Source organism: Dendrobates tinctorius, unplaced genomic scaffold, assembly GCF_039654945.1.
Source record: "Dendrobates tinctorius isolate UK_male_01 unplaced genomic scaffold, ASM3965494v1 ptg000044l, whole genome shotgun sequence".
In the NCBI taxonomy this organism is placed as follows: Eukaryota; Metazoa; Chordata; class Amphibia; order Anura; family Dendrobatidae; genus Dendrobates; species Dendrobates tinctorius.
The window spans coordinates 5,247,033-5,262,605 of record NW_027361712.1 but is presented as its reverse complement, the minus strand read 5'-3'; the positions used below and the strand labels follow the sequence as shown (position 1 = coordinate 5,262,605).

Below are 15,573 nucleotides of genomic sequence, written 5' to 3'. Positions count from 1 at the left end.
CTCTCTACCTGGGCCAAAATTCTGCCCAAATCACCCCCTCTAAAGCCTAGAGAGACCTGGTCAATAGCTTTAATCACTAGGCCCCTGGCACTGGAATCATGAAACATTTTAAAATGTCTAGGTAAAGACTTTAGAGACGTAAGATCCTCATTATTTTTAGCTTTTTCTATATCGCGGACATGCTCACGAGTTCTTACCTTTAATTCCCTAGTGGTCAGACCAATATATACTTTTCCACATGGGCATTTAGCATGGTAGATCACACCTTGAGAATTGCAGCTAAGATGTTTTCGTATTTCATATTGTCGTGATCCATCAAAATTAGAGAAGGTTGTAGATTTGGTGTGATTCAAACACCCTTTACAGAGACCACATGGGAAAAAAACGGGCGTTCCAAGGCCAGACCTCTGTTTAGTAGGCTCAAAATGGCTATGAACCAATATATCCTTTAAATTTGATGTTCTTCTGGCTACGAAAGAAGGTTGACCAGGTAAGACTTGATTCAAAGTTGGATCAACTAACAGAATTTTCCAATGCTTGCATATAATGGCTTTCAATTCATTCCATTTATTGCTGTAAGTCGAAATAAAACGGACCTGATCCTGATTGTTTGACTTTTTAGGACAAGGCGGACCATACAACAATTTGTCACGGGGGGCCTTTATTGCTCTAAAATAGCCCCTCTTAATCATCTTTTTGCTGTAGCCCCTTTCCATAAATCTCCTTGAAAGGTCTACAGCTTGCTCCTCAAAATATTCCTTAGTGGAGCAGATCCTTTTTGCCCGTAGGAACTGCCCAACAGGAATACCTCGGATGGTGGAGGGTGGATGAAAGGAGTCAGCTGATAATAAAGCATTCGTGGCTGTTGCCTTTCGAAACACATTAGTGTTCAAAAGACCATCTCCTGCAATGGCCATTTTGATATCGAGAAAATCCATTTCCCTCCCATATTTAAATGTGAGTTTTATATTTAAGCTATTCTCATTGAGATGATTCATCAAATTGTGAAGATCTTGTATAGATCCGTCCCAAAAAAAGAGAATATCATCGATATACCTAATCCAGTTATGGACATAGTCCATTTCCTGAATGAGGTCATCATGAAAGACACTTCTCTCCCAGGCCCCCAGAAACAGGTTAGCATACGAGGGGGCACAAGAGGCCCCATCGCAGTACCCTGTAACTGGAGAAATATCTTGTTGTTGAAAGTAAAAACATTATGCGTTAATAAAAATTCCAAAAGGATCAAAATCAGCTCAACCAAGGAACCATCCAATGTACTAGAGCCCAAAAAGAATCGGACCGCTTTCAAGCCGTCATGATGTTGAATAGAAGTATACAGGGACTCCACGTCAGCAGTCACAATAAGTGTATTTTCATCAAAATGCAATTGATCTAATCTCTGGAGTGCTGACGTGGTGTCCCTAATATACGAAGGTAAATCCTTAACCAAAGGTTTTAAAAAATAATCTATTATGTCTCCTATTAATTCACAGGGACCATCATTACCTGAGACGATTGGGCGACCAGGTGGATCCAATGGATTTTTGTGAATCTTTGGAATCAGGTAAAACGTGGGGAGCTTCGGATGGTGATTTTTGATCCGATCCAATAATTTTTTAGAAATCAATCCTTGCAAAAAAGCCTTATCCAAAATGTCCACTAAAAGAGTTTGAAAGGATGACAAAGGGTTAAACTGCAGCTTACGATAACATTTGTCATCATTTAGTAATTTATTTGCTTGTCTCTCGTATTGATGAATGGGCCAAATTACAAGGTTTCCCCCTTTATCCGCCGATTTGAAAACTACGTCATTCCACGATTTCAATTCCTCAAGGGCTATCTTTTCATCTTTTGAGATATTAGAGGAACTACCACGTAAACGAGATAATTCCTCTATATCACGTGAGACTAGTTTAGTGAATATATCAATGGCCGGGCAAAGACCAAGAGATGGAAAGGTCTTACATTTGATAAACATATCTTTAGGGACCATACTTACCCCTGATGTCATGTTGTTTTCTTCCTCCAACGAAATTAGAGCCTCCAATGCTTCTTCCTCAGCTCGTGTTGGAGTTAAAATCCCTTTACCTCTTACTGCATGAAGTTTTTTAAGAATCAGCTTCCTCGAGAATAGGTGAACATCTTTTATCGATGTGAACGTAACTAAGTTATTAGTAGGGGAAAAAGGTCAAACCACGTTGTAAAATTGTTTGTTGAGCCAACGTCAACTCATGATCAGAAAGATTAATTACCTGATATTTGCCTCTCAAATGAGAGCCTCTCTGTGCTTTATGAAACATCTCAGGAAATTTCTTCCTTTTCTTATCACTGTTCCTAAAAAAGGAGTCATGAGAATTGTCCACATCGCTGGTAGAAGCATTGCTTTCCAATTCCGATGTATGAGAGACATCTGATTGTGTTCTTTTTCGATTTTTATTCTTCTGTCCATTTAATTGCCAGCGATAAATTTTATCAGAATCATAATCTTCAACATCTCTTCGATATTTTTTAAGTTTTTCTTGACTTACTTTATCCTCTAATTTTGCAATATCCATTTCCAGGTCTTTTAACCATTTAGAAAATTGCTCACTAGACATATCTTTATTTAGAGACTTCGATAAGCTCTCTAATTCTTTATCAACAGATAACAAGGACATAGTATTATTATCTATCAAAATTTGTATAAATTCAAACGAACATCTCGATGCTGCTGACATCCATTTTTTTACCAAGTCCTGCTCTCCTAATTCATATGTCGGATAGAGTTGTATTCTCAAGCCTCTTGGAATTATTTTTTTGTCCAAATAATTTTCAAGTGAGGACCTATTCCACCATAATCTTGTTTTTTTCTGCATAACATTCCTATATTTGTGCATTAAATCTTTAATCTCAAGAGAGGTATCCTGCGAAACAATCGGGATTAGAGTTGAGCGATACCGTCCGATACTTCAAAGTATCGTATCGGATGGTATCGGCCGATCTTTAAAAAAAGTATCGGTATCGCCGATTCCGATACCGGAAGTCCCATTCAAGTCTATGGGACTTCCGGTATCGGAATAAGAAAAACCCTTTCCTGCCCTTGTACAGCCTCTCTGGGGTCTGTACGGGCCTTTCGGGGGGCTGTGCCGGCCTGCCAGGGGGTCTGTGCAGGCTCCGGTGGTCTGTGCCGGCCTGCCGGTGGTCTGTGCAGGCTCCGGGGGGGCTGTGCCGGCCTGCCGGGGGGCTGTGCCGGCCTGCCGGGGGGCTGTGCCGGCCTGCCGGGGGGCTGTGCAGGCTCCGGGGGGCTGTGCCGGCCTGCCGGGGGGCTGTGCCGGCCTGCCGGTGGTCTGTGCAGGCTCCGGGGGTCTGTGCAGGCATCGTCCGATGGGACTACAAGTCCCATCGGGCGATGCCTGCTACCATGACAGTGATTGACACATTAGCCAATGTGGGAAATTCCCACACAGCAATGGCATAAAGTGAGACTAGGGACTTTTTTTTTTTTTAAGTGGCGGAGGAATACAGTGCGGAAGGATACCTACCTTCCGTCATTGGATTCCTGCAGCCCGTAGAGAACGGCAGCAACAGCTGATGCTGCAGTTCTCTACCCAAGATCGTCGTGGGACACACTCGTGGACTGCTTTGGATCGTGGGTGAGTATTTTTGTGGTTTGTTATGTTAATATTTATTCCGGAAAAGACAATGGCTTCGGGGAACAATGTGACAAGTATTGGTAAGTATGTTACTCTATGTTATATGTACTGTATGTCTATGTATGTATTGTATGAATGTATTGTATGTATGTAGTATATATGTGGTATGTATGTAGCATGTAGTATGTATGTAGTATGTATGTAGCATGCATGTAGCATGTAGTATGTATGTAGCATGCATGTAGTATATATGTAGTATGTATGTAGCATGCATGTAGTATATATGTAGCATGTATGTAGTATGTATGTGGTATGTATGTAGCATGTAGTATGTATGTAGCATGCATGTAGTATGTATGTAGCATGTAGTATGTATGTAGCATGTATGTAGTATGTATGTGGTATGTATGTAGCATGTAGTATGTATGTAGCATGCATGTAGTATATATGTAGTATGTAGTATGTATGTAGTATGTATGTGGTATGTATGTAGCATGCATGTAGCATGCATGTAGTATGTATGTAGCATGCATGTAGTATGTATGTAGCATGTATGTAGTATGTATGTAGTATGTATGTAGCATGCAGTATGTATGTAGCATGTATGTAGTATGTATGTAGTATATATGTAGTATGTATGTAGCATGTAGTATGTATGTAGCATGCATGTAGTATATATGTAGTATGTATGTAGCATGCATGTAGTATGTATGTAGTATGTATGTAGTATGTATGTAGCATGCAGTATGTATGTAGCATGTATGTAGTATGTATGTAGCATGTATGTAGCATGTAGTATGTATGTAGCATGCATGTAGTATGTATGTAGCATGTATGTAGCATGTATGTAGTATGTATGTAGTATATATGTAGTATGTATGTAGCATGCATGTAGTATGTATGTAGTATGTATGTAGTATGTATGTAGCATGCAGTATGTATGTAGCATGTATGTAGTATGTATGAAGCATGCATGTAGTATGTATGTAGCATGTAGTATGTATGTAGCATGCATGTAGTATGTATGTAGCATGTATGTAGTATGTATGTAGTATATATGTAGTATGTATGTAGCATGTAGTATGTATGTAGCATGCATGTAGTATGTATGTAGTATGTATGTAGTATGTATGTAGCATGCAGTATGTATGTAGCATGTATGTAGTATGTATGTAGCATGCATGTAGTATGTATGTAGCATGTAGTATGTATGTAGCATGCATGTAGTATGTATGTAGCATGTATGTAGTATGTATGTAGTATATATGTAGTATGTATGTAGCATGTAGTATGTATGTAGCATGCATGTAGTATGTATGTAGTATTTTTTTTTTTTTTTTTTTTTTTTTTAACATTTAACACATTAGCCGGATGATGGGACTACTACTGTCCCATCATTGGCTAATGTGTCAATCACTGTCATGGTAGCAGGCATCGCCCGATGGGACTTGTAGTCCCATCGGACGATGCTTGCACAGACCCCCGGACATCAGCACAGCCCCCCGGCAGGCCGGCACAGCCCCCCGGCAGGCCGGTACAGACCCCCACAGGGTGCACAGACCACCGGCAGGCCGGCACAGCCCCCCGGCAGGCCAGTACAGACCCCGGGCAGTCCACACAGCCCCCCGGCAGGCCGGCACAGCCCCCCGGCAGGCCGGCAGAGACCCCCGGAAGGCCCGAAATGACGGCGCATCATGATGCGCACACACCGCGCATCATGATGACGTCAGGCCGTCAATCAACTGAACTTCCGATTCCGATGCCGAATTCCGATATTGAAAAAATATCGGAAGTCGGTATCGGAATTCCGATACAGCAAGTATCGGCCGATACCCGATACTTGCGGTATCGGAATGCTCAACACTAATCGGGATATTTCTTGAAAAAATGTCAGTGGCCTTGGAACGCCAGGCACTTTCCCTGGCTTTTAAATCCATAACACGGACAATCTGTTATAAAACAGCAAAAGATACAATATTTCAACACTATGTCCAATAATGCAAGAATGGCACTTCAAAATAGATCAGAAAACACACTGTGGTAGCCACAAAATGAGCTCACCACAAAGAAGCGATCCACAAAGTTATATAAAAAATTATTTTTATTAGCAAAATCATGTACATTAAACAGGCCACATACCCATAATTACAAGAATACCCAAGAAAGGGACTACAGCATTATTTCACTAAATATATTGCTTAGGTAAAAATATATGATGACGTTATGAGGGTACGTCCCATAATAGTCCATAGTACAACATCTTATATCCATATGTAAAATAAATCCACTAGTGCTAAAAGTTAGCATCTATTACACATAATATTATCCTTATTTGCACAATGGAACACCCTCAGAACATCACCATACACGATTAGACCCATAATCTCTCAAAACATCAAATTGAATCTATGATGGCAAAAAAGGAGATATAATTAATCAATGCTAGATGAACCTACAGCATTGTCTCTTATACCCCACTATACAGTGTATGAGTAGAGCGACCCATATGTTAATGGCAACCATCAATGAAAGCTTTTAAGGAGATGGAGACATAATATAGATACCTTATAGTGTGCCAAGTGAAATCACGCCGCTGTCCCCAGCGCCCCGACGCGCGTTTCGCCCTGCTGCTTCTTCCGGGGGCATGGTTTGCGGGCGTCAGTGAAGGGTTTAAATATATACTGAAACCCAATTAAAAGGCCTCTACCCCATCATGTAATATCTGTATAGCTTTGCATCCTCCCCTGCCCAGGAGCTGTAGTGTGATCAGACCATGTTCCTGTACGATCAGACACAGCCATTACACAGTACACAGCAGGGACACATTTATAAGATTATCTCAGCACAGGAACATTTTTCAACACATCTAATTGTGGAACTTATTATTATTTCAAAATGTAATAATTAAAACACACTGTGTTCATGGGAATATCCCTTTAACACAATGTTATTGCAGCAAAAGCGGCCATATCATTTACAAAAGTGCCAACTAACAAGGTAACAGCGTTTCTATAAATGGTCCAATCATGTTGTCACAATTTTAGAGTGATATAAAAAGAACGACAACCTGACTTGTTACCATTAGTACTGCCAGTGAGATATGACATGTCTCCCCCATTTAATCTCTATCCTCTCATAATGCTAGTGCTTTCAAAATATTGTAACATATGGTCATTGCTACCTGAGTATAAGGCCGGGGTCACACTGGCGAGGAATACGGCCGAGTGAGAGGCGCTAAAAGCACGCATTAGACACGGACAAATGATTCTCTATGGGGTCACTCGCACCAGGCGTATATTTCTCATCCGTATTCTACGCTCCGTGCCAATCGCAGCATGCTGCGATTGTCAGCGTACTACGGCCGTAGTACACCAATGCAAGTCTATGGGTGCGCAAAAAATACGAATTACACACGGACCAGACGTGTGACCTGCGAGCAATACGCAGGTCTTTTGGCTGGTGACAGGAAATAGGCCAATCCATCATCAGGAAGCCTAGACATGCAAATGAGCTCAAAAAGCGCTCCAGACATCCAGGAAGTACGCCTCCATGGAGTACAGCAGCAGCATGGCGTCCACTTACATAAATGTGTAGATGCTCATTGTCCTGGTGCAGGAGCATCCCGAAATCTGGGACCAACGCAATGCCAATTATGCAAACAGGGCAAGAAAGGAGGCGTCATGGAGGCGCATCTGTCGCCAGATGTACCATGACTTTGGTGACCGACCACGTGAGGAGCAGCATAAAATTCGTAAGTACAATGCAAAACATGAGTATCCTTAGCGCGCAACAAAAAAGGAATATAGAATCAGCACCCCCCTTCCTGTGCATGTACTTTTTGCCTCATGAGGCTGTTAGATTTGGATGTGACACGTGGATTCACACAGCCATAATTTGGGGTTAGGCCACAAGCTCCTCATCCTCCTAGACAAAACAATTATTAAGTGTAGCTAAAGAGAACCTGTGTATCTGCCCAATTAAATATGCCACCATGGGTAGAAAGCACACCCCAGAAGGCCCCATGCCTAGACTACTGGTAGCAAATGTGACCTATGAAAGATGTGAATTTGACAATATTTCCTGTCACATTGCAGTGGAAGATATGATGAAACGCTGGCGAAGCATCCGGGACCAGTACCGTCGGGAACGCCAGCAGCGGTCCAGGAGTGGGGATGCTGGATACGTCAAAAGGAAATACATCTATTATGACCGGCTCTCCTTCCTCGCCCCAATTCTGGATCTGAGACCGTAAGTAGATACCTCACACCACAGTACACAAATACTTTACAGGGCCAAAAATATTGATGTATTTTTGCCTCTGTTCTATTTCATAACAGAACTCAATCCAACCTTACGGATCGAGGAACGGCCTCAGAAACAGAGCCCATAATAGATCCTGTAGGGGATGAGGTGGCTGGCCCATCTTCTCCCCCTACAAGAAGGATGGCAGAAGATGAGGCATCACAGGACAACCCATTGGCTGCCCAACACACAACACCACCAGGACGGTCTGCTGCTGCCCCATCACCCATCCTGGAAGAGCCGGGCAACTTGAGCAGCAGCCCAACTGGCCATATCAGGGGATCCCCACAGGCTGCTGTTACATCCCGGCGAACACGAAGAAGGCGCCAGGTCACTGTTCAAGAGAGCAGGACCAATGTGGACACAGGGGTGCTAAATTATTTATCAAGAGTAACTACAGATGATGGGGAGGAGGCCTACTCACGTAGCCTCACCCTTTATCTCCGTGCCCTTACCCGTGAGGTCAGGCTCCATATAAGGGGATGTTTTCAGATCCTGCTTGATGCAAGCACCCCCCCAATACCCCATATGAGCTTTTTGAATATCTGGAGAGGTGGCAGCTCTCCCCCAGAAATCTAATGCGCATGAGACCATCCACACAGATGCTTGCTCAGGCAGGGTCCGAACAACCTCTAATACGTGGGCCTACACCTCACCCCCTTCCTCCCACTACCCAACCTTCTGTTCAGCAGCCACAAATGTCAGCCTCTAGCCAACCCCACCAATATGGACACTTGTCCCCTGGTTGGGGACGATCTGGCTATCTTGGTGGGTATGAGCCACGTGCCTACCACAGCCAACAAGATGCCCCTCCCCATCATCATTACTCTGGCCAGTATCCCCAACATTCCCAGGAGGCAGGACAATTCCCACATCATGGGCAACAGTATGGCCCCACACAGGGCGATGTTGGCCACAGTGTCCAGCAGCACCCACAGGCTGCTCTTCCACGTTCCCCTTCCCCAACCTAGGAGGTTTTATAAGTCTGATGGCCGTAGATGTTCAGTGCGGTTTAACTGGTGCTCCAAATACAAAGTAAAAAACAGGTGTTCTCCATCACCAAACTTTGGTACAAAATGTAACATTCAAATTTTTTCACAATGTTTTCCAGTCATATTAAGAATCCATCATGACAGGCAAGGCTACCTCACGCCTTTCAGACAGATATTACATGTGTGTACAAAAGAGAATAAACGCGCTATACTGTAAAGTCAAAGGATGAAAATACACTACTCACTTGCTAATGCCTAGGAAAGGCGTGCTGGCCTTAGTGAAGTAGTCACCTTTTTTGCTAGCAATCTATAGTAACAAATCAAGGCGACCAGCCTTCAGAATATCACGCTCTCTATGTCTTAACAAGTGAGTTGTGTTTTTTAATCCTTTCCAGTATAGCATGGTTAAATATTCTCTGTTCTACAGACAGGTAATATCTGTCTGAAAGCCGTGAGGTAGCCTTGCCTGTCATGGTGGAATATTTCTATGATTGGAAAACATTCTGAAGAAATGTGAGTGTTATGTTTTAGCATTAATTTTGTTGATGGAGCTCACCTATTTTTTTCCTTTCTAGTTAAATATTCTCATGCAGCAATGTTGTTATTGCCTAATGTTTTTTTGGGTTATGTTCTATAATGTTACTTTTCAAAAAAGTTTATGAAGGCAAAAAGGGCCATTTTGCCCATTGCCAAAATGTTCATATGGCAATATTATGTTTGCCTTTAAGAAACAAAAAAAAAGGCAAAACTAAAAATTTGTCTACTATAGTTAACGTCTCTGTGTGATTTTTCAAAAACCCTGTCAACATACTAACATACGCTAACCAATGCAATGAAACAGTCATAGAATCATAAGGGGTTGAGTAACATATATTTAAACACACTTAAAGAAACAAATTATAACATAGACACAGCATGCTCTTGCCAAGAAGTTGCCCCCTCAGGTGAGAAAGTAATTAGTGAAAATATCACGCACTTTTAGGCCAGAGAGCGGTCTACGTTGAGGGTTCATAGGTGGTCTCACCCTGCGCACATTGTCCGGCCTACGCACAACACCAGCAGAGGAGGAACAATCATGTATCCTGGTAAAGTTATGCAGAATCACACAGGCTTTCACAACTTCATTCACATTTTGTTCACTCAACTGAATGACAGACTGGAGTACCCACCATTTGGCACAAAGAATCCCAAAGGAACACTCCACCAGTTGCCTAGCACGTGATAGGCGCAAGTTAAAAATTCTGCGCCTGTGGTCAAGGTTGCGCCCGGGGATATGGCCTCATGACATTGCGCGATAACTGAAATGCCTCATCTGCCACAAGGACATAAGGGACTGATTGTTCGGGGGAGCCTGGTAGCTGGCGTGGTGGTGGTAGATCCAACTGGTTGGTGCGTAGCCGCCGAGCCATTATGGAAGTATTGAAGACTCTGAGTCTCCCGTCCTTCCATAGGTCCCAAGGTCAACAATTATAAACTTGTATTGAGGGTCTACCAGAGCCAACAATACAACAGAAAAGTATTGTTTATAATTGAAGAATTGGGAGCCAGAGTTCGGCGGCTTAGGCCTCTTTCACACTTCAGTTTTTTGCCATCAGTCAAAATCCGCCAAAATTTGAAATTAGCGGATCCGCAAATAATGGGAACAAAACGGATGCAAACTGATGGAACGGATCCGTTTTGTTGAGGATCCGCCATACCGATTTTACTGCGGATCCTCAACAAAACGGATCCGTTCCATCAGTTTGCATCCGTTTTGTCATCCGTTGGATCCATTTTCTTGCGGATCCGTTTTTCCACTCCTCCAAAATGGGATGCTCCCAAATATGATTGGCTCTTGGAAAATGCTCTCAAATGTGATTGGATGCTGGAAACTAGGGAGAAGTATATCTAGGGTGTTGTCATACAATTTCTTTGAAAGGTTTTAGAGCTAGTGGCAGCGATGGAAGGAGTTAGTGCGAGTCTGGAAGGAGTTATTGCGAGTATTGACAGCTTCTGTGTGGAATTGGATCTTCACTTGAATCGGTTGGCAATTATTGCTATCGAGAGGGAGAAAAGAAGACTGCGAATCCTGCGTATGAGGAGACGGCGCCAGTGGATTCATCCCATTAATGCGCAGAGGTTCACCCGTGGCGTTTTTTCCACACTGTACCTGGAATTGAGGGAGAATCCGGACAAGTTCTTCAACTACGTGCGCATGCGGATGGAATTCTTTGAGATATTGGTGGATCGTGTTGGAGAACAAATCCGGAGAAGGGACACCTACATGCGGTTTTCTATATCACCGGCGGAGCGTTTGATGGTGACCCTTCGGTAAGTTATCTACCTTTTAAAATGTTTCAGATTCTGCAGGCTTTTATTGTTATGTTATGGCTTGTAGTTTGTATTAATTTTACTTTTTTTCCCTTTTTTTAAGATTCCTGGCAACTGGAGAATCCTTCACCTCCCTCCATTTCCAGTTCCGGATTGGGATTTCCACTATTGCTGGAATTGTACAACAGACCTGCCGGGCATTATGGGATTCTCTACAGGAGGAATACATCCCAGAGCCAACCCAGGAGAGGTGGCTGGAGATTGCAGAGAAGTTTCAAGATATCTGCCAGTTTCCAAACTGCATTGGTGCCGTGGATGGCAAGCATATCAGGATTGTGAAACCTATGGGATCTGGTTCACAGTTTTACAACTATAAAAAATACTTTTCTATTGTGCTTATGGCCATTTCGGATGCAAACTGCAAATTCATTGCCGTGGACATTGGTGCATACGGTCGTTCTAACGACTCACAGGTATTCAAGATTTCCACCATGGGCCGTCGCTTGTATGGAGACAATTTTAACTTCCCACCTCCAAGACCACTCCCTGGAACAACAGGCCCACCAATGCCTTTTGTGTGCGTTGGCGACGATGCTTTTCAACTTTCTAAACACCTACTGAAACCATATGGTAGTCGTGGACTAACACACCGGAAAAGAATCTATAACTATCGGTTAACTAGAGCGCGCAGAGTGGTGGAGTGCGCGTTTGGAATTTTAACTGCCAAATGGAGAGTCCTGTTAACGGCCATGAAAATGAAAACAGAGACTGTGGATGAGGTGGTAAAGGCCTGTGTAATCCTGCACAATTTTGTCCTTTCAAAGGAACCAGTTTCCATCGATGAAAATGTGTATGAAACCACCTTGTGGGATTATGAGGAGCAAACTTTTCGGAGTACTGGTTCAGTGGCAAAAATTAGGGATACCTTTGCAGATTATTTTGTTACACCAGAGGGACAAGTGGACTGGCAAGATGACATGATATAATTTTCTTCATACCAATTGTGAGTAATTTTTTTTATCTGAAATTTTACCAAGTGTTTGCTTTGCACAAGCATTGTGTTTTACCATGTGATTTGGTTAGTTTTACACTTTGCAGTGTTACCAATTGTTGGGTACCAAGCGTAAAGTTACAAAGTGTTATGTACCTATGTTACCAAGTGTTGTGTACCAAGCGTTTTACACTTTGAAATGTTCACAAGTGTTGGTTATCATATGTTGTGCTACCAAGTGTTTTTTTGTACCTTGTACACCACCGGTGTACTGTGAAATATTACCCAGTGTTGTGTTACCAAGTGTTGTGTTACCAAGTGTTGTGTTTACCTTTTACACCACTGGTGTAATTTGAATAAAGAAAGAAGCAAAATATAAACATCACAATAAAGTTTTTTGAAAAAAAAAAACTGTTTATTTCTGACAATTTGTATTAACTGGTTTTTTTTCTTAACTTTTTTTGGTATATATTACCTTTTTGGTAACTTTTTTTGGTATATATTACCTTTTTGGTAACTTTTTTTGGTATATTACCTTTTTTAATTTTTTTTGGTATATTACCTTTTTTTAATTTTTTTTTGGTATTTTACCTTTTTTTAATTTTTTTTTTTTGGTATATTACAACAAAATTACAAACTATGATAATGTTGGGTGGAGATAGTATTGGAGGGGTTAACAGGGTTGACCACATCGAGGGGGGGGGTAGGGGACTGGGGAGGGAGTTGGTGAGGACCAGAAGTGGAAGGGGGGTTTAACACATGTGGTTGGGACGGGAGTGGATGGACAGACGAGGTTTGTGGGTACATTGAAGGTGTATGTGGGGGTGGGTATGGTGAGGGCATTGGGGTATAATGCAATGGGGAAGGTAGGTACTGGGAAGAATGGAATGGGGAACTAGAGAAAGGAGAGGGAGTGGTAGGAGGCGGGACGGCTGTGTGATGGATGGTGGTGGAAGGATGGACGGGGGAAGGATAGACAGGGGGAGGATGGACAGGGGGAGGATGGACAAGGGGAGGATGGACAGGGGGAGGATGGACAAGGGGAGGATAAGATGCTTCAGCAAGCACTTCCACTAGAGCATTGTGACAGGCTTGCATCACACGCATCTGCTGGTGAGTACTTAAACCTTCCATTTGCCGGACAACAGATTGAAAAAAGGTATGTCTCGGTGTCTGGTTTGACTCTAAATTCATCTGTTCCATGTATCTTCTGAGTTCCATGATACTTTGATTGATCATGGTCAACCCAGAAGATAACCGTTGTCCATAAGTGTGGAAACCGTGTTGAACAGTTGAGTTTAGATTCAAACAGTCAGACAAGGTCAACCTTTCCTGACTCCTCAGACGCTGCCGGCCAGAACCAAAAGTTGGTCGAGATGTTGCGGCAGTGTCTGAGGGGTGGGGAACAGGGAACAAGTCGTCACCAGCAGCTTCATGTGATGAAGTCTGCCCTGCTGCTCCAGTGCTGGTGGAGGGGATAGAGGGATGAGACAAGAGGGTAGGTACAGAGGGGTCGGATACCTTGATGTGGTCACCGGGGGCGGTCTCACTAGGGATCACTCCAGAGGGACGCAACTCTGATGCAGACTCCCGAGTGCTGCAGATGGTGCTAAAAAAGGAGAAAAAAAAATGTATATTAAAAATATTGATATTTAATTTAAGTGCTGAAAAAAAAATTGGTTAAACATTTCTACTACAGGAATTGTTTGGGGAATATTTACCTTCTGCACGCCATTGTAGATCGCAGGAACACCAGGGCTTTGTAGTTTTTGTACTGGGGTCCCTGGCGTCCTCCCGACGAGCCACTCGGGGTCTGAATCTCTTTGTTGTAGTCCCTCTTGAAGCGATCCCGGAGCGACCGCCACCGTGTGATAACCCTGTCACCTGTGAAGCAAAAAAAAAAAAGGTTTAGTATTCAACACTTCACATGCTGGAAATATAAGTTACTGAAGTTGTAATACTTACGCACAAAATCCCTGGCCCTCGCATTGAGTTCCTCCCAGTCGTCAATAACTGAAGAACAGACTTCATCCCAGAGCCGTCGGGTGGTTGGTTGGTCGGCATGAAGACGGTTTGCCATGTTCCACAGCGGCTCCCGGATTTCCACCTCATGGATGAGGTCATCAGTATCAATAATGACACCCTCCTCCTGATGTCTGCGGGGAGCACGCTGTGAAACCTGTGAAGATAAAAAACAAAACAAAAAATTACATTATATTCAAACACATGATGTTCATTTAAACAATTATCAAAATAGGGTTACTTACCGTTTGCCGACCACCAGAGGCATCACCTTCACGACCCCGGGATGTCCTGGAAGTCACTCTAGTGTGGGCACCGGATTCTGAAGGCTGTGGGGGAAAAAAAAAAAAAAAAAATGTTTGGATGGATGCATAGTTATGGTGTGTGCACTGTGATGAATGTTTGTGTTGGGTGTAGCATTATGTATCTGTGTATGTGCTAAACTTACAATCTGCGCACCCCCTCCGTGTGTCTCTCCACCCTGCACGTCTCCTCCTGGAAGCTCCTCTGAATCAGCTTCCTGTTTAAACATAATAGGATAGTGTTTTTAACCACCCAAAAAATTATTTTAAATAAAAAAACACAAAATTTTTTTTACCTCAGCTCCCTGATGATGTGATGGGGAGCTTTCAGGAGAAGACATTACGGCTTGGGGCAGCTGCGTTGCTTCCTGAACTGATCTGCAAGTATAAACACACTTGTTAAGCTACTATACAAAGTATCATAATAAGCTTTCAGGCTTTTATACTTACAGGGAAAATGTTTGGCTGGCAGTCTCTGCTTCGGCCTGGCTGGCAGTCTCTGTTGCGGTCTGGCTGGCCCTCTCTGCTGCAGCCTGGCTGGCTCTCTCTGCTGCTGCTCTCTCTGCTGCGACCCTGCTGGTAGTGCTTGAAGTGATCTGCAAGTATAAAGACACTTGTTAAGCTACTATACAAAGGATCATAATAAGCTTTCAGGTCTTTATACTTACAGGGAAACTAATGGTTGCCTGTACGCCGCGGTGTGGCTGTTCCTCTCTGCTGCGGTCAGGGTTGTTTCTGCTGCGGTCTGACCGGTCATGTCTGCTGCGTTGTTGATCCCTGCTGCGGTCTGAATCTCTGCTGCGGTTGGGCTGGCCGTGTCTGCCGGTATGGTGGCGCTTCATTGTGTGAACTGAAAGAAAATGATATGAAAGTTTAAAAAAAAACAAAAAAAAAAAAAACACATTTTGTATGTGTAATTCCCTGAAACTAATTATACGCAATTTTAAGTGTTTGCATGTCTACATTCCCTTATCTCAGAGTGTAACCAGTGATTGAAGGTGTGTAATATTTTGTGTAAA

At 43.0% G+C, this 15,573-nt stretch overlaps 1 protein-coding gene across 1 annotated transcript; it reads right to left on the bottom strand.

Annotated features, from left to right (window-relative positions):
• Positions 1–12,860: 12,860 nt before the first annotated feature.
• LOC141089193 (uncharacterized) lies at positions 12,861–14,526 on the bottom strand. Its single transcript, XM_073575527.1, has 3 exons — positions 14,196–14,526; positions 13,952–14,114; positions 12,861–13,839 (listed from the first exon to the last, which is right to left on the bottom strand). The coding sequence occupies exons 1-3, from the start codon at positions 14,308–14,310 to the stop codon at positions 12,861–12,863; spliced, it is 1,257 nt and encodes a 418-aa protein (XP_073431628.1). The 5' UTR covers positions 14,311–14,526.
• Between the last annotated feature and the right edge of the window lie 1,047 nt (positions 14,527–15,573).

Bases quoted from the DNA above. Each gene is read 5' to 3' on its own strand.
- LOC141089193 (XM_073575527.1), bottom strand. From the start codon at position 14,310: ATGGCAAACCGTCTTCATGCCGACCAACCAACCACCCGACGGCTCTGG. The intron at 14,115-14,195 runs GTAAGTATTACA...TTTGCTTCACAG, and splicing joins GAGGGCCAGGGATTTTGTGC to GTGACAGGGTTATCACACGG. The intron at 13,840-13,951 runs GTAAATATTCCC...CTCCTTTTTTAG, and splicing joins TCTACAATGGCGTGCAGAAG to CACCATCTGCAGCACTCGGG.